Source organism: Taurulus bubalis (assembly GCF_910589615.1).
Source record: "Taurulus bubalis genome assembly, chromosome: 9".
In the NCBI taxonomy this organism is placed as follows: Eukaryota; Metazoa; Chordata; class Actinopteri; order Perciformes; family Cottidae; genus Taurulus; species Taurulus bubalis.
The window spans coordinates 6,285,453-6,309,240 of record NC_136597.1 but is presented as its reverse complement, the minus strand read 5'-3'; the positions used below and the strand labels follow the sequence as shown (position 1 = coordinate 6,309,240).

The 23,788-nt window shown below is 43.3% G+C and overlaps 1 protein-coding gene across 1 annotated transcript; it reads left to right on the top strand.

The window, feature by feature from the left end:
* Nucleotides 1–8,633: 8,633 nt before the first annotated feature.
* On the top strand, nt 8,634–23,200 carry st3gal2 (ST3 beta-galactoside alpha-2,3-sialyltransferase 2; the record flags this gene model as incomplete). The annotated part of the gene is made up of 8 exons (XM_079224099.1): nt 8,634–8,718; nt 13,804–14,393; nt 18,470–18,529; nt 19,512–19,645; nt 20,932–21,111; nt 21,526–21,571; nt 22,136–22,255; nt 23,027–23,200. The coding sequence occupies 8 exons, from the start codon at nt 8,634–8,636 to the stop codon at nt 23,198–23,200; spliced, it is 1,389 nt and encodes a 462-aa protein (XP_079080225.1).
* Between the last annotated feature and the right edge of the window lie 588 nt (nt 23,201–23,788).

Below are 23,788 nucleotides of genomic sequence, written 5' to 3'. Positions count from 1 at the left end.
GTTTCCTTTTCTTTTTGCAAAAAAAAAACAGTTTTCTAGCTCAATTTTGTCAACTGCAATTTCTGTTGGACATCAGGGATGTTAAGCACTAAATGTCCCACCACTTAACAGTCATATGATATCACCAATTGGGATTTCTTGCTGAGAAGTTAAGTACAGCTTCTGCCAATGTAGCCAAACTAGTCCATGACAGTGTGGAAGCCGTGATCAGGTCAGTCCGAAAGGATTGGAAATGATCGGCCTTCTTGTAAATTGCATATAGGTCACGCAGCACTCACCCAAATGCAAATTACAGAGAAAATGACTGCATAGAGGAAAGATTAAAAGGCGTGTGTGAGAGAAATCTGCGCGTGACGGCAGGAAGTTGAATGATAAGATGCCCGAAGAAAAAGTGAGCGACAGAGAGATGTGGCGGAGGTGCCGAGATGCAGGGAGAAATCAAGACCTAAATGTTAAGCATTATGCACGGCAGATGTGACAAAAAAGCGTTTGGCTGTGTGTGAGGGAATGTTTTGGCATAAGACGTGCGTGTGTGTGAGACAGCAGTGTTTCAGTGTGAGCAGTGTTAAAAACAAATATTTGATATCCACAGAATCATGAGCCAGACGTGACAGTGACACACAGAGAGAGAGAGAGAGAGAGAGGTGCTAGCACGGATCCATCTTAAAGGATGAACTCATGGGACGCATGACTCAGTAGGATTTTGTTTTTGAGGAGTTGATACATAAAGCTCTTCCACATGGGGTGTCAGTCAAACGAAAGACATTAGGAGGAGAGGATATGGGAAGATTGAAAGGGCTGAATAGTTGGATCAGATGATTTAAGGTAGATGAAGAAAAAGAAGAGGGTGAAATGGAGCAGGTAGATGAAAGCGTGAGAAAGAGGAGATAGTTTTTGGCTGCTGCCTTTTTATTCAGCTGTCTGAGAAGAAATATTGTAAGTGCTCCTAAAGTGCACCCATTTTTATCAAGTGATTGGACAAATGCGATACTATCTAATTCAGATACAGAGCACAACGACTCATAAATCCAGAAAAAGAAAGGTGAGTGAACAACTGAAGAGGGAAAGCCATGTCCTTTTACTTCAAAGTAGTGACTCGGTGGTCAAGTATATATCTCTGCTGTCAGTTTTAAGACAGTAAGAAAGCACTGAGAGAGAGGAGGGGAGGAGGAAAAGGAATCAAAAGACAAATACTAAGGGGAGGGCCAGGATATGAGGGAGTCACATACATTTAGAATGAGGTAGAAGGATGGATCATTATTGAGCGATGGCAGATCGTGGAATGAAAAGGGAAATGGAGGATGCAACTTTAGAACTAGTTAGTATTATAGGAAGGCAAGAATACGCAATGTACATCTACTTTAGTAGGTCCATGGGATAACACAGGGCTGAAATCTCATGTGATTTGTTTTAGTCAATCTCTAATACTTTGCACATCAGTATTGTTTTAATGAATTAATTCAATATATAACTGGTATTCCATGAAAAGTAATGAACCAGAAACAGGATTTCGTTCAGTTGGCCGTAGCTGAACTCTCTGCTACATGACCCGGTTCTCTTCATTGTGTTTCACTACCAGCTCTGCTTCACACTCCAACACACAATCCAGAGGGTTGGGGTTGCTTTACAGTGAGAGCACACAGGCGGGCATTACCCAGTTAGCTGGTGAGCTCTGCGTACGACCAGCAGCTGAAGAAAGGTTGCAGAGCCGACTGCTGGTGTCAGAAAAGACACAACAGCTGTTTAACCCCTGGATGCGCCATGTGCTGCAAGAAACAGGGAGTTCGTTTTAATCCATCCCAGACAAGGCATCTGGTTTATTAACAACAAAATGTCTACAAATGAAAAACCTCACATTTCAGCTGCATTGCTTGGCACAATAACGGTAAAATAAAGAGTTATGCACATCATAAGCAGAACTAGACAAAGATGTTGATCTTGCCTAGAAGCTTTTTAAAAACAATTTAGTTTAGATGGTAGGCTAGTCCAGTTCCTATTCTTTAAATTATTGTCTTCTACATTATAATTTATAACATACATCTATGCACGAAAACCAGATGCACTGTGTTGAGTGTTTGTAGTGAAACGCTAATTTACAACACCTGTAACAACACCTGTTTGTAGTGAGCATTGTTTCAAAGAAAAAGTCTACATTTGACTACTGCGAGGACACAAACACAGAGAAACATTTTTCAAAAAAGGTTTTGGTTTTAGCCTTAAACGTTTCAAACGATTTTCACCAGCAAACCACCAGAGAAATGCTCACTGGGCTTTGGCAAGGGCTTTGGCAAAATTACAGTACAAACCAGGGGCTTATGGAATATATTGGCATGGTTTATCATATTTATGCTTGTTAATCCTCCCAGTGCCACTTCCCTTTACAGTAAAACCAATGTGTCATCAAACAAGTTAGAGAGGAATTTCTCAGTTCACAGCGGCATCCATGCTGCATATGGCCGACTGGTCATACTGGTATGTTTATATGTCACCCCTGTGAGTAGTCCATCCAAGCTGCTTGTCAGATTCCCTTTTATTAGTGAGAAGTAAACAATACCCATTTATTTTGGTAATAACATTATAATAGACAAACAGAAAAAGAGACATGTTGACCTTCTTTCCTGTCTCGAGATGCCCCATTAGCTTTGTTGCTTTGGACCCTCACTCATCGTTATTATTTTAATAATAATGTAACGCCACTGTTAAGTGTTGTAGAGTAACAGAAACTGATAAACGGCAAAATAAAATAAAAGACTATAAGTGGTTGGTTGGGTTCTCAATTAGCAGATTTTTTGTTTATTGTGTTTTGTCACTTTTGATGACGCTAACAGATGCAACCGTTTATAACTCTATAACAACTATTTTAAAGCAATACTTCGCTTGTTGAAGCTTGCATGTTTTACTATATAACTGTGCATATCAGCAGTTGATAATTAAACCTAATTACATGAAATAAAGGCTGCAAAAGGCATGCAACATTTATGTTGTCCTAATGAACATCTGTACCCGCATATAGTGAGTTCTGTAATGTGCTTTCCTGTGATGATAACACATCTGACAGAGTGTGCACTGATCTGGCATAAAGGTGTGAACTATATTCAGTAAATGGGACATGGCCTCAGACCAAACATCTCCTGGTCAGCATGAGGCATTACTGTGGCCTAAATTCAAGCTTGGTGAGTTAATGGCTTCTGTTTTTCAGACCTTTTTGTGTTTGTGTGGGTGTCTGTCTCTGTGTGAATTGGCTTCAGGCAGGCAGCCACAAGCTATAGTCCCCGTGCAACAACTTTCCTGGCTGATAACATTGTTGCAAGCGAATAAAAGGACACAAATGTGGTGATTTAGTTCATGGCTCTGGTCTACATTACGTGAACAAGGTGCCTTAGGAGCAGTATTAGGTATATTTGGGCCATTTGGGGGAAGTGGAGCAACACAACATAGACTGTGTCTGAAATCAGTCTCTAATGACTGTAGAATCAGAATCAGAAACCGTTTATTTGCCAGGAATGTTTACACAAACAAGGAATTTTTCTAGGCGGAAGGTGCATACATTAGACATGAGACGTTAGACGAGACAAACAACAATCAACGACAACAACAGTGCAATGATATTAAATCAAGTATAAGATAAAGTGCTCAGACAAACAGATAACGTTAATGTCAGTGTATGTTAAGTGGCATGTGTGTTTAAGTTAAAGTGTATGTTAAGTGGCATTAGTGTTTAAATATGAAGTGTGCAGGGGAGTGACCGGTAAGAAGAAAGAAAAGAAGAGGAAAGAAAAGAAAAGAAAAATAGTCCTGGGGGTGAAAAAATAGTCCGAAAAATAGTCCTGGGGTGGCAGGATCAGTCAGTGGGGGACCCGGGCTCTGTTGATGAGCCCGACTGCCGACAGTGCACTACATGTACCTTCCACTGGTCAATTTGAGTGTCTAAATGCTAACTCTGCACCGCTCTGTAATTATGCAAAAGGTACAATGATCAATCATTTCCCAAAACCTTAGTTTTCTGGTGAGAATAAAATATGGTGTTGTTTATCCAATGATTGCTGTCCTTGTAGCTCTGTTTGGTTCTCTGCCAAGAGCTGAAAAATGCTCACCAGGTGTCTTGGTGCTGAACAAGAAGCTTTGAGTAGGTTTATCTGAATGATTGCTGTGAAAACCGCTGACATTGACCTCTATGGATGCTAATAATGGCAGTGGGAACCAAAACAGGGAAGATGTGGATGGTAGATCCAAAACGATTAGCTGAAAGCTGTAGCAATATAATTGCTGTAGCAGAATATTATCACTGCCATTAAACACAATTGTCACATTAAAACTGTTTAGAATAGTTCAGTAATTCAAGAAAAGCCGTGTCTGTTAACTGTTTGGTAACTCCTCTCAGTACAGATTGGTATTCTTAATTGTTGGATGACTCATTGAATCTCTCCCTGCCTGTCTCACTGGCAAAAATGACACATAAAACACACTCACACAATTGTCTGATGTGTTGATTTGGCCACTATCACTACAGCTACAGGACCGACCCACAGAAATCCAATAGCAGAATGGACATTGAGCGGTGTGCCGTGGTCATTTGACTCGTTCAAAAGAATGTCACACATTGTTGCTCTGCTGCTAAGCCGGCAGAGGAGTCACAAAGCCGACTTGGCCCGCCGAATTGAGACAAAGTGACAGCCTACACGAACACACAACACACACACACACACACACTAGATGTGTTTTTATGTTACCGGCATGCCAGAATGAGTGAGTCTTGTTGGTTTATACGGAAATTGTAGATGCCTGTTTCTTAACAGCAACGGTACAAATGGACGCCTCTCTGACCGCGATGTCCGTTCTACTCCTATTCTATTTCTGTAGACGGACTTCTCTCTCTCTCTTTCTCTAATACACTCTGTTTCAATCCCTTAATTCAAAGTAGATTGACATCTGAAATGAATTTCCTTTGGGAAATTGTCTCTGACTTTCGCATTTAAATATGTCACTTGCAATATTGAATACTATTGGGAATATATTATCTGCAAAACTATTTTTGCAGTCCCCAACCCAATCCATTGACACATAAACAGATTATACTGTTATTGTTTCACGTTAGATGAGGTAAATTGCATTTGTATATCCAATATACAAGCAGATGCATCTTTCAATAGAGGTCAGATTTGCTCTGTACATACAAAACTAACTAATAATATATCTTTGACAAGTAATGACAGGAATGAATTAGCGTCAACAGTACGGAGGGCAGCACTATTTTCGCTGTCTACTTAAATCTTTTAAAGAACACAATTTTACTTAATGAACCATAGTGTTTGTCCCCCTTGACCTCGGTTAGAAAATGTCACTGACAATGTCATTTCTGAATGTCCTCACCATTCTTAAATTTACATTGCTTGAAACATGCTGCTCCTGTGAACCTTTTGTGTTGTTCCTCAATATGCAAATTCCCATCTGCCGTGATTAACTCTGTGACTCTCTGTCAGTTTTCCGAGACCTCTGGGAAAACAAAATCCTTGGTGCTTTCATCTCCAATCCCAAAAAGTTACTTTGTTCACCTCTAACAACCTCAGATAGGCAACCCTACAATGCTGTATCATGAATTATAATTATAAAGTCTCCACAAAAAGTTCCTCATATTCAGATTCATGTGTCTGGATGAACTCGAGGGAATGTGCTTAAAGGTTTGCAAAGGACACCCAGAATATGTATCTCAACCATTAAACTAAATGTAACGGTGGAGCCATAAAAGCAGTATCTACTGTTTCAATATTTAACTTGAGGTAAGCATTATATAGAGCAGCGTCATTAAAGTGCATACAGAAATATATGCAATATATATGGGACAATTTAGCTTTACATTAAGTAACATAGCTCTAGCTAGGTAATCTATAATACTTGTGTGTAAATGACAAGTATAAAACCTGACATTTAAATAACTGTCACTGTTGCCTATGATCCAGACTTACATCCACACAGTGTTAATGTTTTTAGGTCAGGGAGCTTTATTCTGAAGTGATCGTTTGCCATAGGAACCCGGCTCTTCTAATTATAGTCATGCTGACAGCACTAAACTAAGACATTGCAAATGTAGAACTCCAAATTATGCAATATGCTGCTCCCAAAAAAGACAAATGAGAGACCACACCACACCCATCCTCTGGGATTCATCGTGGCTTCTTGTGTCCGCTTTGCATTTATTTGAAAAGCTCTTTGAATTATCATATTTTACATTATTATATGTGTATTGAAAAGATTTATAATCATTATTTTGATGTGCAATTATATTTATAGGTGCCATTTGAAAAATTGTGTTGAAAAGCACATTATGTTATTATGGTGTTAAATATTAACATCTTAAAATATGGTTTGGTTTGAGAGCTTGTTCGTTTTTTCCTTACCACAAGTATGTTTAACAACTCAAATAAAAGCTTTAGTTCATATAATTAATGCAATAAAATGTGGCAACAAAATGAATGCACAGCTTCCCTTTTTCTTAATTATGAAATTGTTTCTGCTACAAGACACACTGCTGGAAAATAATTATATATATATATATATATATATATATATATATATATATATATATATATATACTAAATACTTCATTAGGACTTAGGAAGTAGAAGGAACATGAATTTGTACAATGAAGCTGTTTGTGACATTTGACTTTTACAGTAATTTTGTGTAATCGGAGCAGCGGTATAACACAATTAACTGAAGGCAGAAATGAAAGAATGATCACTTTCCAGAGGACACAGATAGTGAGTTCCCATGGCTACAGCCCAGTTGCAGAGCGAGTCTTTCTGCTTGCAGTTTGTAAAAAAGGAGACTCTTGAATTCGGTGATAAATAACTCACTATCTTCGTTTCAAAGTTGCAGCTCTTTGACTGTGTCTGGCATCATTTTATCTTGCTGTATTTCGTTCCATTGTTTTCATTTCTTCTCTTTTTACTGTGTTGCTCGAGGCTGGTCTTGACTTTCTGTTTCCATATGGCGAGTCAGAGGCATTTGTCTCAGATACATCGAAGCAGAGACATAAGCTCCATTTTGTTGCTGAAGGTCTTTCTTTGAGTGTTTTGTTTCTGCAAAACCAATCCAGAAAGGTCTTTATCAACTTCTAGGGGATTATGACTAAACTGAAGGAAGTACAAAATTACAAAATCAGGTTGCTATTTCAGCACCACGGACAGCGCCATGGATTTATCGATACGCAGCACAGTCTGCTGATATTTCAGAGCCATGGTCGAGGTCGATAGATTCTAACAACGTCTCTGCTCCTGCGCTCTCTCTAGGAGACGGAGCGTGGGGATGGCTTAACGAGGGGCACGCAGTTTGTCATTTCGCTAACAAGGGGCTGGCATCCCCTCCTCTCAGTGAAGTGTGACAGGGTTTTTTCTCCGAGGAGCACAACAATATTTTTCTGGTATGTTTGCGGGAATTTTTGTTTTGCATTTCACATTTTTTCTACCTTGTGTTAATCCTCACTATTACAAATGTTTTATGCAAACGTTTACGAATGAAAAGCTGCAAAGTAGTCTGACTATATAAAGACTGAAGGCCATGATGCAGCAACATATAAATCATTGTAATTTTACAGAAAAATCAATTCATTCCAATTGATTTACTGTGATTAATGGATTTGGCATGCATAATTATCCATGTGTTCTTGGTTAGCTCACCAGGCACAATAGGTCACCATCTATTCATCCAGGTTTTAAAAGCAAATATGTTGCGAAGACCTGTAGACGTTTTTTGCTGTGGCACTTTTATCCCCCAGATGACTTTAAATACATATATATATATATATATATATATATATATATATATATATATATATATATATATATATATATATATATATATATATATATAGTAAGTGCAGTCTCTTAAACCAGCAAACAAGCAGAAGACCAAGTTTATATGTTGCACAAGATACTATTCATACTGTGTTTGTGTGTCATCCAGGTTCAGCATATTGAAGCTGCAGGGTGTCTGTCTGCACTTTTATAGCAAAAGAGAACAGAAGGGGTTATTACATGACAAAAGCGTTGCACAGCAGCAGCCGTGGAATCGTCCTCACACTGTTACTTATCTGAGCTGCAGTTAGCATGGACAGGTGAAGTTCAGACTGACAAAATGTGTCGAAACTAACAGGCAACGTTTACAGTCTCAATATTCCACCAGTCTCTCTCTAAATGCAGGCAGGGTGAAGAAGAGAGGATTGCATATTTACTACAATCGTCCACTTAAATCAACTTCTATAATTTATGCTGACGGTGAAGGTGGCCTCTGGTTTGTGGAGTTGCAGTGAAGCATTGTTATTGCCAAACGCTGCACACAGCCAGGGCAGAGGTAAATTAGGCACCTGCATCAACCGAAATGACTCCATTTTATCGTTTCTGACTTGCGCCATCCGCAGAGGCGAAATTTGAAAGAGAGAGAGAGAGAGAGAGAGAGAGAGAGAGAGAGAGAGAGAGAGAGGTGATGGAGGGGAACGGTGAAAAACAATGATAAATGAGATGGGGAAAAAAAAAGAAAAGAAGAAAGCAAGTGATGCAGAATTATTAAAGCCTGTTTGTACCGTTAAAGGAATGAAATGAGCTCAACTGCTAGTGACAGATGCTTCTACTTTGAAGATGGACGGCAGGGAGGTAAACGAGATGGGAGGGATGAAGCCGTTGTGGTGGGGGATGTGTCACACTGAGCGGCAGGCACCGAAACGTCGGCATCAATCTTTCACCGTCATAAACCTCACTTGAGTTATAGTCGTGACCGGAGGAGATGTGGATGGATGAGGGGGCTAGGAAATAATCAGAAACAAATGGGGACTCTAGCAGATAGAGGAATCAATTATGGGAGGGTCAATGGGAAAAGTAATTGAAACCGGTCTGTACCTTGATAACAGCCGCTAATAACAAATGTTTCCTCTGCAGAAGTTCTCTGACGCCTTATTTTCAAACTGTGCTGATGACAGGAAAACGAAAAATAAGACCCAGGTTGCCTGAGAACAAGATTTGGCTCATCCGCGCAGGTTAATGCTGGCAACAGCGTGCTCAGTGACAGCAACAGTTGAGGCGAGTGATTAAAGGAATTAAAGAAGTAATTAAACCTGGAAGATGTATGCACCTGGACGAACAGGCTGGCTAAAGCAGCTATTATCTTTGTTGGTCACCGAGCATCTCCAGACGAGTAAGAACAGGAAGTTGGAGTTGTCGAAGTTGGTCATTTCTTTAACTCCTTCTCTGTGTTATTCAGGGGACGTTGGTTAGTTTCTGCAGCTGTTACTACACGATACATTCGTTCATTTTCTTTACCTGGTTATACAGTGTCAGAGGCAGCGGGAAAATATCTGCCGGTGCCCAACCGCTGCGCCGCCGGACTGGCCTCATTCAGATGAATCAGAGGGTTGAATGCGACCTTTGTCCTGTTGGACAACAATGGAGCTCTGTGGCACAAATACATAATTTATGTCGCGCTTAGGCAACACAGGCGATACTTGTATGTGGGATCAGTTCATGTTGGTTTTGGTCTTTTCCGGGTTGACATCAACAGGTGGAGGACATGTTCTATATTAATACATTGCTACGCCCCATATCTGAACTATGTTTTCCTCGTGTCAACAAATCCCTTCTTCATACCTATCTATGATGTTTTCTTAGCCTGCAGACCTCGAGCAGAACCGCCAGTCTCCCCGGGGCAGGTTGTCAGCGTCAATAAGGCCGGTAGTCATTGTTCTGCAGCAGTGCACATAAATGTGGAGCAAACTGGAAGTGCCGGAACTGTTTTCCACATTTTAAGTACACTTCAGAGCATGTGGCCAACGAGTGCCTGAAAGCCGGATGCAGGGGGATACATTGGTTTTGTTCAGTCATTAAGACACCCTCACCTACAGAACAAAGGGAGGAGGCGAGACTCAGTCGACTGGCGTGCATCATAGAAACGAGCACTCAACAGGAGGCAGCGAGAAAAAAGATTGACATTGAGATTTTTACAGCACCTGTTAGGAGCCATTGTCACAGGAAGGAGGCCGGCAGGATGGATGATAATTGCTGGCTGTACAAACTTGATTGCATCCCACTAACAGGAATATAACAGGATAATAGGTGCGGGTAAAGCAGAACACGGAGAGAGCGGTGGAAGGGAGCGTGGGCGAGATGATTGACAGTCTAAAGTGGCGAGTTCCTGTTAAAGTTGGACTGAAATCAATGAAAGAGAAATGTTCCTATACAGGAGTTAGAGCAGTGTACAAAAAATGGGAGCCGAGTTCACTCACTGAAAGCAGCTCCCAAGGTGAATAAAAGCATTATCAAGGAGGCAGGAGATGTGTCTGGAAAACATCGCAGCTGCAGCATGTGCAACATAGAGTATCTCCTGTTTTCTGTCATAGCACTGAGGCGTGATCACTGCGTGGACATTTTATTACTAGATGAGACAAATCATTTCACAGAAGATTTCCTTGACAGCTGCGTGGAATCTGAAGGACGCCGTGGAGAACAGTGGGGAAATACAAGGGAAAATACCGACAGCTGTTTCCGTTAACGGCTGCCATAGTTACCAATGATCTCCTTTTGCCTTGCTTCCTAAAAAATAAAACCAAAGGGGCTGAGGCGAGCATCAGCAAACAGAAGGAACGCTAACAAGCCGTCATACAGAGTCTGCTAAATGAGCAATCAGAGTGTTTCAGTGTATTTGGGAGAAAAAGCAAGCAGGTAGAGTTTCTATTGTAAACCTGCAGCTTGTTAGGACTCAGAATACAGCTGTCGTAACGCTGTCGGCTTTTTGCATGTGTGTTCGTGTGCATCTGGTGGATGTTTGCCACTTTTACAGCCAGATGACATCCAGTGACAGCAGTAAAGTTATGAAAAACCACCAGGACAGCAGGCCTGTGGCTCCAGGTGCAAAGGTGTGCAACGCTCTGTCATGAAAGGAGTGATATATACAGTATAGACAGCAATTATAGGGATAGAACATAAAAATGAAGACATATTAACTGTAGGAAAGTCCGTATCGGCTCTCTGGACTAGATGGGTCAAGGTTGAGGGCTCTGCGGTTTGTGTTGCCGTAACAACCTTGCATCGCGTGCTGGCTGCCATGGCGATACCTCAAAAATAGAGGAGAGGAAAATCATTGCCAATTTCTGGGTTGGTGCAAGAAAGAGAGGCAGACTGTCTTGGTACTGCAATTTCATCCCCAGAGGTGGAGGGGACAAAGGCATTCCTGGACACAACTAAACATTCTTTGACTGAGAACAACACACAGAAGTATTTGTTAAGAAGTCAAATTGCTGTGGTCCTGTCTTTCTAACGGACCACACAGAGGTTGTAATGCTGGTAAAATGCAATCAAGGCTGTAGAAGGTGAGACAAAGTCTTAATAGTAGCATAGCATGCAACAATTATTTTAATTATTGGCTATTCTGCTGATTATTTTCTCAATTAATCAACAAACACGCTGTACTTTTATTCGACCGAATGTCGGAAAATAATGAAAAACAATTCCCAAATGACTTGTTCTCTCTGCTCCCCGCTCACACTCTTCTCGTCAAAGTTTCACCACAAGTATCAACATTGATTCCTCTCTTCCTATTCCATCACTGACCTTTTTATTGAGCGGATGACATTTGGCTATTCGAGTCATATTTCCTCCCACACAGCTTTCTTCTTGTGGGACGCCACACACAAATGTGGAGACAGAAGAGGAAATGAGAATGAAAGAGAGAGGAAGAAGATCAAAGCGGGGAAGAGGAGGATTAAATATGTCAATATGGTCAATGAGGCTCATGGCAGTAAATAACATTCTGTCTCTTCTCTCTCTCTCTCTGTCGACAGGTTTACCGCGGAACAAGAAGCCGGACTTTCGGGCGAGAAATCCCTCGACAAAAACACATTTGATCATGACATGAAAGACATTGACTGGGAGCAGTGGTTTGTGCCTTCGGGGTCCAGGCACACACATACAAAAAGTAGGTTTTATTGCAGCAGAAAGACAACAGTGAGTGTGTGCAGGTGAGCTGAGCAGGTGTTTATTTGGCATCAGGTGAAGATGGGCAGACGGCTGCCATAAAGTGGGCACTGCAAGGGGTTTTACCCTCGGATTACAGTTTAGCAGATTAGAGCTAAGCAGCACTCACCTCAAGCTCACCAGCCTCATGAAAGTTACACTGCTATCCAATACGACACACATGCACACACACACACACACACCTACACAAACACACACACACACACACGCACACACACCGGCACAGCTGTAGAACACAATTAAATTAGTGCAACTGGCAGACGGTGTGCTTACCTGGCTCAACACATTAAATCGCTGACACAAAGACGTGGACACACACACACACACACACACACACACACACACACACACACACACACACACACACACACACTGGGATGTAGGACAGATGCTGCCCCCACCCTTTCTCCGGTCTCCCTCGCAAAGCCAGCTGGAGAGAGGATGAGATTTGGGGCTGATTGGTTTTGTCTTTTTTTTCTTCTTTTTTTCCATCGCAGCCTTCGCTCATCACTCCATCCACCGCTTCCCCCTTTCCTTGGCACAGCCTCGTCCCCGGATGAGCCGTCGTCATAAAAATCTTTCCACCAGAAGAACGACGGACAATCCGCTTTGGGTGCTTTGATTACTTCTCCCAAAGTTATTTTTTTTGATCTTTTCTTGTTTCTTCTCTGGGATCCAATGTCAGCGAGGCTTGGCACAAGCCCTCAACCACAGAACGGACGTTGAGAAGGTGATGGTGCACGAATGCTGGATTGTAGCAGCGTCTCCACTCCCTTAGGGAGTTGATTTTGGGGGGTTTATCACATTAAGATTTCATAATTCATCACAAAGAGTTGAAGATTTGTATCCCAACTTTTTTAAACTTTGTGTCTGAGGAACGTGTGCAAAGGATCGGCATCAGACTCCACAAGTGATTTTCACCAAGTAGCTCTCAGAGCCTCAGTCTCAAGCAGACACAGGCAATGGACTGACGGAGGGTGAAAGAGGAGAGACCTTGAGACGGAGAGAGAAAAGCTGCAAGTAGGCTAAAAGAAAACAGAAGAGAGAACACTGAGAGAGCGGCAGATAACGAAGTAACCGAGCAGCGAAGGAGAAAAGAGAAGAGAGGTGATTTTTTCTTTTCGGTCTAGGATGACTAGAGACATGATGGAACACCCTTCAGGCTAGACCTCCTCCCTTCTACCGCTCCTCCTCCCTCTCCTCCTCTCCTCCTCCTCCTCCTCCTCCCATCTTCCCTCCCTCTCTCCGCTGCTCTCAACTAGTCTGCCAGCTTTCTTTGGCGACGTTGCTTCAGTGCAACGAAAGAGAGAGAGAGAGAGACAGAAAAAGGGAGAAGGCAGAGCGCTGGAGCTCAGATGGCAGAGAAAGCGAGAAGGACCTGCAGCATGCGTCCGCGCCGGGTACAGGGTTTCACTGAAGATGGACACCGCAGTTAATCCTAAAAAAGAAAGCAGGAGAGAAAAGAGAGAGGTGCACGTCAAGGCAGTGGAAGCCAGGGAGGGGGAAGTTAGAAAGTAAAGAGGGAGGGAGTGTGTGCGTGTAGCGAGACGAGCTCAAAGCTGTGAAACGAGAGAGGGAGAGAATCCAGAGGGAGACAGAAAGCGTAGGAGCATCGCTGAGCGCACAGCGTGACTGTGAGACAAATTGACTCTGGCACGTTGTCCTCCGCCTGAGAGCGTGTGTGTGACTCCACCAGTCTGACATAGTGAGTGACCTTGTAGTCCAAGGTGTTCGTCAAGGGGTCGTCCCAACCACAGCTGACCAGGCCTTGGTGGTCGTTGCATAGAGGCGGCAGCGCAGGCGGTGTGGACAGTGGCAGGCACAGGGGTGGGAGCGTGGCCATGGGGGGGCCGCATCCCGTCCTCCACCCTGCACCGGGACAGGCGCTGGGGCTGGGGGCTCTGGGGCGGGGGTTCAACCAGGGGAGCCCCCAGAGTCTCCGAGCTCAGGCCATGGCTGAGCGGGGGGACGCTCGCGGCAGCAGGAAGTGGCGGTAGTACTGTGGCTGGAGGCGGGGCGGAGAAAGGAGGCAGGGCAAGATGTTCCCGCCGGGTCTGGGTTCTCCTCGGCTTTCTGGTTCTCGTCTTCCTCACCTCTATCTTCTTCTCCGTCTCGCTCCGCGGGGGCGTCGGCTTCAACTACCTGGAGCCGCCTGGGTGGGAGGAGTCGAGGCGGGTGAAGCTCGTGCCCAGCTACGCGGGCGCGCACAGGCTGTCACCGGCCGAGACCTCGCAGCCGAAGACATGTGCCTGCCCACGCTGTGTCGGAGACCCCGGCGTTTCCGATTGGTTCGATGAGAACTACGACCCGGATATCTCACCTGTTTGGACCAGAGACAACATCCAGCTGGCCTCTGATGTCTACTACTGGTGGGTGGTAAGTAACAATATCATTTAACTTTACATGATCGGTTGTGACACAATTAAGTTGTGGCTGCAGCTTCCAATTTTTTTAGAAGTATTCTACCGACTAGAGCATTCAATTTTCAAGTTGCATGGAAGATATATATATATATATATATATATATATATATATATGAGAACACCAACGTAGTAGGAGTAATTCAGCATAATCGCAGATCTCTCTCCATCCCCCTCATCCTCCCTCGTCACTGAGGCAACCAATCCCCTCTTACAAGTAGTACTACATGCTCCTCGTGTATCCCTGCCAGTTGTATGTTAATGTCTTGGGGGAATACTACATGGCCGGCCACCGGTTTTAAACCACGACTGAGTAGTGTCTGAAAAACTGAGATGAACATGTCTTCAGAGAAGGACTTGCTTTAACGCCCCTCAGGGTGTCAGTGTGTGTCCCCTTGAGTGTAAATGTCCGGTCTCGAGTTACACTGCAAACCCACGCGAGCAGCTGTAGAGTCATGAGGTCACACTGCAACAGGGAGGTGATGGACTGGGGGAGAGAAAGAAGGAGACTTAAATGAGAACATTGGTTTTGACTGGAAAGGAACGGGGGAGATCACATTCAGAACAAAGCAAAGAAAGATGAGTCATAGACGGTCGGAAGAAAAACAACTCGAGAAACAGAGAGGAAAGAAAAAGGGAAATAAGAATACACAGTATGTAGAACAGAAGAATGGTCCTGGGCCATACCAAGCAGGATAAACTCACTGCTCTGCAGACATAATAGGGCAGTGTTTCTTCCGCTTTCTTGTGAGGGATGCCTTTCTATCACTCTGAATCGGAAAGAACATCACATACAATTACACAGAGCCATCTGGTACTTTCATGTTGCCTCGAGATGGAAATAGCAACTTTACAGAACATAACTCTCTTTTCCTCTAAATACGCTGTCCATGAACGCATCGTCTCACTCCAAAGCTTTTTGAGTTGTTGGTCAGTTTGAGGATTTAAACAGATTGTTGATATTTTACATTGTTTTCAACTGGGAATTTGGTGGGATAATGTTGGAATTTCCCAAAACAGGTCTTGGACAAATGGACAACATTGCTGGAAGATTGCAAAACTGAGAAAGTTAGAAAAGAAAAGAAAAAGAAAGAAAGAAAGAAAGAAAGAAAGTTACTACCACCTTTATTGATTGGTACCTGTCAACTTCATTTTCAACAGTGGCAAAGAGAACTTTTGTTTGGCTTGAAGCCTTGTACTTTTGGACACCATGGTGTAATGGTGAGGAGGAGTTTGAGCTCTTTCTGTTGGGAATCAGAAGACACGATAAGATGTCATTCCCTGGCAAAGAGTTTGACATCGCTGGTGCACAGTGAGACGTAGCCGTGTGAGTGCTCCCCAGTCGATTACCACCTTGTTTTCTTTTTCTTTTTCGGTTCACTTGACTTGTTTTTAATCCCGACTCCACTCAACAAATCTTCGGAAGGAAAGAAAACAAGCGATTTTGTGTGTGCATGATTGGCGTTATGCTCTTAAAAATCGAACCTCTTCCTCCTCCCGCCTCAGGAGAGCAAAGAATCGAGCATTGAACAAAGAACAAAAAAACACTTCATTTTTTTAACAATGATTTGTTGTGCAAGACTTAAGTGATGTTAAGAGTATAAACACTCAACCGCCAGTCTGCGTTGATTAAGTTAACCGTCACTTTGATTCACTTGGAAAACAAGTTTGCTTGTTTGCAGTTTCTTTGTGATATTTAGAGCTAAAACTGAAAAAAAGGCTTGATAAAAAAAGTTATGACCGTGGCTTCCAAAGATGAAAGTAAGATGCATCCTTTTTTAATGAATCAATTGTTGCCATAGGTTTTCTCAGTTTGTTTATTAAGCTCGGCAGCAGTTATACTTGGAATTTACTGGGTGTAAATATTTACTTAATCTCTATGCAAGCAATTTCTGGTGTGGTACAAGCCCTAAATGCAGTGATGCATTAATCTCCACTAAGTTAATACTTATGTTTAAACTTAGGAACAGCAGGTGCATCATTCTCGGGAGACGCAATGTTCTGCCGAAGAGGAATTTTGGTTTATAGTCGGTAAAAAAGAAAAGTGGTATTTACTTGAAAGTAGGTGCCTGGAAGCTTATACTTTAGGAGTCCAAAGACAGCTGAGAGGAAGGAAGCAAGACACCATTTGCCATGGCTGCCAAAAAAACATGTGCCAAAAAATGTGAAGGCCTGAACAACAGCGGTGCAGCGCGCCAAGCTGGCTCTGGCTTTATGCGGAGAGACACAGGCAGAAGAAGGCAAAGGATGGTGGGATCAAGGAGGTTGGAAAAACAGAGAGAGAGAGAGAGAGAGAGAGAGACAGAGAGAGAGAGACAGAGAGAGAGAGAAGGATAATAATGCAGAGGGGTAACGGCATGGGAAACAAAATCACGGAGAGTGAAGGAGAGTAAAAGAAAGATTTAGGGGCCTCTGATCAGCACTGATGAGCTGCGTGGCGCACAGGCGTCCCAGAGAGACGACGCGATGAAGAAAGACTAGAGGAGGAGGAGAAAGAAAAGGAGCCAGGGAAATTAAAGAGAAGGAATTAGACATGGGGCCAAGGAGACTCCTGGAGAAGATGCGTGAAGGAAAATGTAAGCGAATGAGATCTGTGTCAGGAAAAGAGAATTAAGGCCGCTGGTGGGTGAAAAGGAAGTGTCGACAAAGGAGTGGGAAAAGGAAGACTGCTGTGTGGGAGAGAAGGAGAAAAGAGAGAAAGGGAATGATGCTTATGGAGAGGAGAGAAGCAGCCAATATCCTGATGGAACTTTTGTGTGTGTGTGTGTGTGCGCGCGTGTGTGTGCGTGTGTGTGTGTGTGTGTGTGTGTTTTTTTGTTTTGGCGGATTTTATTTTCAGGAGCTGGCTTTCTCTTTACACGCATTGATTCCTAATAAATAAATAAAAAAGACACACACAAGTAGATTTTTCTACCCTCGATTGTGAACATATGACTTCCCAATGTTTCGTTCCTCTAAGAACGAGGACACTCTTCACAATCGTTCGAGTTTCACTATGTTTTGCTGCCGTATTCGTTCCTCTTGTTCACACTGTGGCCAAAGAGTCCATCCTTCCAGTGGAAGTAATGGGGGTCTTAACCCACATGAGGTGGCGCCAGTCCAATTCGTATTTTTTGTATATTTTTTTTTTTGAATCCGTCATCTGATAAAAATCGTTACGAACAGAAACCTAGCAATCTGAGTATGATGATTTTATTTGAGCTATTTGTTGTAAAAATTTGCAAAAGACCCAAAAAAAGCCACGCAATGGATGGCACTATAGTCCCAAACGAGGCTGGGCCCCAACGCAGACAAATACGGGAGCAGAAGGATTAGAATTGCATGAAGGCCATTTGCAAAGTAGGCAATTTTTGCACAGAAAAGGAATCGCTTTACATTCATGGTGTTACTTACCCAGTAAGGCCAAAATCCCCTACCTTCCTCCCCTCTTCATCTACAGCATCCTCCTCTCTTCATCTTTCTTTCCACTCTTTCATTTCAACTTCCTTTGCTTTTTATCCACCTTCTATTTATTCTGGTGGCTCAGCGAGACAGGAGAGACGTGTTGTCATCTCTGCTGTCACTTTTGTTTATCCCGTCGAGTAGAACTCTGGGTGCTTTGGACAACTCACTGTTGTTGGTGACTGGTGGTGTAAAAAGTTTACTTTTCTGGAATGAAAACAAAGACCCTTTGGGACTGTACTGTCTCTTTAGGTGGAAGAAAGAAAGAAAGAAAAGCGTTTGGTGGGAGTGAGAAGTTGACAGGATGGATGGACCCTCCCACACTTCTAGCTTCTTCTTTTTTTTTTTAAATCAACTTGTTTTTGACAGGTGTGCAGCAGTGCTGCTGCTCCTCTGATCACGGCTCGCCCAGTCAGTCTGACACATGTCTGTTACCTGAACACACACACAGATACGCACATGAATGCAGGCAGGTGCCATGCGTATACATGTCCACGGGCACACAGGAAAACTACTCAACATAAAATCTGTCACATCCAATTCGTCTGAAAACTAAACATGCTAACCCACTGTCTCTCTCTCTCTCTCTAGATGTTACAGCCCCAGTTTAAACCCCACAGCATCCAGCAAGTGCTGCTGAGGTTGTTCCAGGTATTTATTATATTATTTATTCACCTTTCCATTATCCCAGCACTTTCATATCAGCGTAGTCCGTACTTCACACTCTTGGGCAAAGGCCAAGGTGAGCAGATTGTCTTTTTACACAGTAGGTTTTATCAGTTGATAATATAAATCGTTATATTTATATATATATATTCTGTAGATATTCTGCATTTCATTATTCTTATGTGCATTAGAGTTCAGGTTGTGCGAGGTCAGGTTAACCAATACTTTCTGTGAGAACAGTCCGGTTGTCTGTTCCTCAAGGCTCCTCGCTCTGCACCACAACACTCACACCTGTTTATCAGTATGTTGACATTAGAGAAGCAGACTGGTCGTTGCACATTCCAGCCTTGTGAGAAAAGATGAGGACACGATTCTCCTCCTCTTAGTCCAGTTAGAGCCAATAGAAATGCTAGATGTTCATGACGGAAAACCGTGTGTTAAAGCGCCGACCTTCCAGCTGTTCGGGTGTTTTTGGACGGTTTTTTGACTGGACGACTCTCTGCTATCGCGATGGCAGCATTTGTTACTCTACTTGTGATCAAGGAAAATAAATTCAGAGAGCGAGAGAAGTTGTTTGACTCAGTTCTTCCGGACGCTACACCAGGCATCCAATAATTAATACGCATTAACACAGTGATACGGCTCATTCTTTCTTTTTATTATTTGGATTTATTCATTTTTTTTGTGTTCAGTCTGACTCTCAATGCAGCGCAGTGCTTTCACAGGAGGCTGTATGTTTCTACAACTCCGTCTCGCTCCTTGAGGGCGGAAGGGCCTCATGTATTTTTCATTTTTTATTAAGAATTCACCCCAGTAGTGAGAGCAAGGATGTATTTTTACAATCAGGTCTGAGCTGCCGGTTGGGTGGTTTATATGCCTCATGCTGTTCGAGCGCTGGTGTCCTATTTAATTTCCTGTGCCGCTTGAATCCGGTTTGATTGATTCAATCACGGTTGTTCTCTTGCAGGTGATTCCTGGAAGGACGCCGTACGGCTCGTGGGATCCAGGACGCTGCCTGCGCTGCGCCGTGGTGGGGAACTCCGGAAACCTCCGCGGGGCCGGATATGGGGCGACCATTGACGGACACAACTACATCATGAGGTGAGGCTGATGGATGCAATGGATAGACGGGAGAGATAGAGACCAGAGACCGACGATGAGGTATGGGGATAGAGGAGGAGATGGGGACTGAGAGATGAAGAAAGGAGGAGGAGGAGGAGGGAGACAAGGAGTGCCATTAAAGTTACATCAAATAACATTATGTGTGTGAAATTGGGAGAAGTATTTCCAAAGAAGCATACAGCGGATGTCTGTCTGACTCTACATCGGATCTCGCCGTCCTCTATTCAGAGAGGTCACCTGACTCGTGTGAGGTCACCACAGAGAGCTTTATGTCCTAAGAAGCTGAAACGTATAGATTGTGACTCTCACATACACACCCGCACAGAGAGGCACATAAATCCTTTTGTCTAAATCTAACCCCCCCTCGGCGTTTTTTTCCCGTGCAGCAGTGAGGGATCACAGTGCCTGATTGTTGTCAGTTGGCATGAACACACAGCTATATGTTGTTTCCTGCAGCGAGTGTGTGCTTGTGGCAGGAAAGCTTCGGCAGGGATGACTGGTATTTGTTGTTTCTGTGCAGCGTATAGCATCCATTAGTGTTGCACTCTCATCAGACCTGTGTGGGCAGCCTGCATAACTTCCATCCCCTGTTTCACGAGCTCATTGCTGTGGTTGGATTCTCATTTGTTTTAATAATCAGCTTTGCCACAACAGGCCCACTCACCACTCACCATCGCCCACCTCCTCTCTGTCTGCCTTTTTATTTACTCCCGCTATCTAAAAGAACAAACACCTGTTTTGTTCACTGACATATGAGAAGGCACACTCAGTGGACCCTTTTTTTTTTCTCACGTGAACCTTCCTCCTGTTTACATAAACAGCTCACTCCTCTAGACAGTGAGTCACATCTACAGTAAAAGTCTGAACTACACAGAGCTGAGTGGTTCAGTTACTGTCTGACTGGAGGTTGCAATGCCAAATGTGCTTATTTCATTATTTAATCAAAAGTGTTGCTGGAAAGTCCTTCTCCTCAAACTTATGAGCTAACGAATATTTTCATATTGACTCAAATGACTTCTGTCAACTTGTGTGCTGGTATTAAAAAAACACAGTGATTTATCAACACAACTAGCTGCTGAACATATTGGATTGTTCAGCAGTTAAAGAAGCAAAAAGGAAATGAATAAGTCACTTTTCGTTATGTGTCAACACTTTGGCCACATCATTTCAAGAAGACGATGATTTCATTGTTGGCACCGATTCGACTGCAGTTGAAGCTCACACAAAGACTTTCACCTCTTATGCTGTCCCTCCTTTGCTCCCAGGATAAACCTGGCCCCCACGGTGGGCTACGAAGAAGACGCCGGCAGCCACACCACTCACCACTTCATGTACCCGGAGAGCGCCAAGAACCTGGCGGCCAACGTCAGCTTCGTCCTAGTTCCCTTTAAGACGCTGGATCTCGTCTGGATCACCAGCGCTCTGTCCACCGGCCAGATTCGATTGTAAGAGGAGACACACACACACACACACACACTCACACATGCACACATGCACACTCACACATGCACAGATGTGCATTAACATGGATTAACATACACGAGAGAGTGCACACAGACATGAAATGAATTCTGGACACACACATATAGGCATCCACCGTTTGACCGTAGGGCACACAAACACACAAGTATAGTTTAAGGGAGTAAAGACACATTTTATATAAACACACACACACACACATGGTTGTGAGAAGAGAGTAGCCGGGCTGAAAGAATGGGTCAGCCGTCTGTCATCCAGAATTCATAGCATTCACATAAAGTGCTGATTGAATGTGTTTAATATACTTCTCTCTCTCTCTCTCTCTCTCTCTCTCTCTCTCTCTCTCTCTCTCTCTCTCTCTCTCTCTCTCTCTCTCTCAGTACCTACGCTCCTGTGAAGCAGTTCCTCCGTGTAGATAAAGACAAGGTGTGTATTTACAACGCGCATTACAGTAACTTTTGGCCTTCCTCACACACCCACAGTAATACGGCAACACATAGACATTTGCAGCCACACACACACACACACACACACACACACACACACACACACACACACACACACACACACACACACAGTGACCCCGCTTTGCTGCAATTATATCATCCCCTCCCCATTGTTGATGAGGGCTTACAGTTAGAATATAAATCCTCCCTTTGTTTTAAATAATCTTCTGCTTGCTCTTTAATCCGTGAAATAAAAAAAAAACTCAATCACAACCTCGGAGAGTATTATGAAATCTTTTCTTGAATATTCAGCAGCTGTGGTTATTTTTCTTACTGTATAAATAATCTGAGTGAAAGCTTAAGATCTGAAATTCTGAATAAATTGGATTTACCTACGTTGGGAATATTTGGAAAAACAAACTTTCTGAATATGAGACATGGGACATTGCTGATGCAGTTTGGGTTTGATTCTTCGTTAAACCCTCAGCCGGTTGACATTACATTCCCGTATCTCCCATCCTCTGTGTCTCTGTTCACCACCCAGGTCCAGATCTTCAACCCAGCGTTCTTTAAATACATCCACGACCGCTGGACCAGGCATCATGGGCGCTACCCCTCCACTGGCATGCTAGTACTCTTCTTTGCCCTGCATGTCTGTGATGAGGTCAGTCTCTCTCTTTCTTTCTTTCACACAACCAGATGCTGCACATTCTATTTATTACGTCACATTCATCCTGAATAGATACACATTCGTAGAGATGTTCTCATACTATTTTTTTTTTCTGAATACCAATGCCGAACCTGAACCGAGTACTGATCCGATATCCGTGGGTTAAAAAAACGCTTTTACTGGTGGGATTTTCCAGTGTAGAAAATTACTGAAATGTTGCTAGCTCTTGCTAACGTTACACTCTTCGCTATCACCTGTCTGATCGGTACTGCACATATGCAACTCTTAACAGAGATGAGAAACACATGAGATGGCACCTTTGTTAGCCTCTTCATCAGCTTGGTAAAGAAGCAGTGTCCACAATCGTTGATTGAAGTAGCTATCGGGTGATCTAGGGATCTAAACCATGTTGTTCCTGTGTTGCCTAAATTAACAGATATATTTTATGATACCGGGATACGGGATCGGTGAATAGACTCGCCTCTTCCCAATCCAGCATTTTAGGCTGTATCGGAGGAATTTCCGATACTGGTATTTTTACAATCAGGTCTGAGCTGCCAGTTAGGTCGTTTGTATGTCACTTGCTGTTTTAGTGCTGATGTCCTATTTAATTTCCCGTGGCACTTGAATCCATTCGAATTGATTCAATCATGGCCAAATTATAAGATAACGTGACATGGGATCGGTGAATAGTCTTGCGTACTGGTCTCGGAACAACTCTACACATTTGTAATTACAGACTTGCTTTCTTCGACTCTCCCCTAGGTGAATGTGTTTGGTTTCGGGGCAGACAGCAGGGGAAATTGGCACCACTACTGGGAACAGAACCGCTACTCCGGAGAGTTCAGGAAGACCGGCGTCCACGACGCCGACTACGAAGCCCAGATCATCCAACACCTGGCCAAGGCTGGCAAGATCACTGTATTCCCTGGAAAATAACCAGCAGATCAACCTGTGTATCTATGTTACAACTCTGGTACTGCAACAGACACTATAGAGGCTGCTTAGAATGTGTTAGATGTCCTCGCATCCCCTCACCTGCACCAGTTTGGGTTCCCAGGTTGAAAAGTAAACCAAATGCGTACAGAAGGCGAGACAAAACAGTCACGAATGGTACCAAATAATGCTACTCCATTCACTTTCCCTTACATTGGAGAATTTGCCCACCAGTGGAGGCACTGGTTGGAGAACATGGAGGACCCAGGAGCAGGGAACATGTAGATCCCAACGTAGTTCTGCCCACGAGAGAGTCATTGGCTCTTAGTTTTCATGGTTTTATCACTAATGGTCAGAGAGGGACCACATGTCTCTTTTCCAGGAGCAGCTTTAACTCAGGAGTGAAAAACAAGCGAAGGCTTGTTAGCAGGAAAACTCAACCAATCACCACAAATACCGACATCGAACAGACAGATATATATCTCACTTCTGGACTCACCTTGGATGAGTGCCCAACACTCACCCATTAACAAAAATACAGTATGCGACCTACTGAAAAGGCCACAGAAACGGCACCGTTAGCTGTTCTCC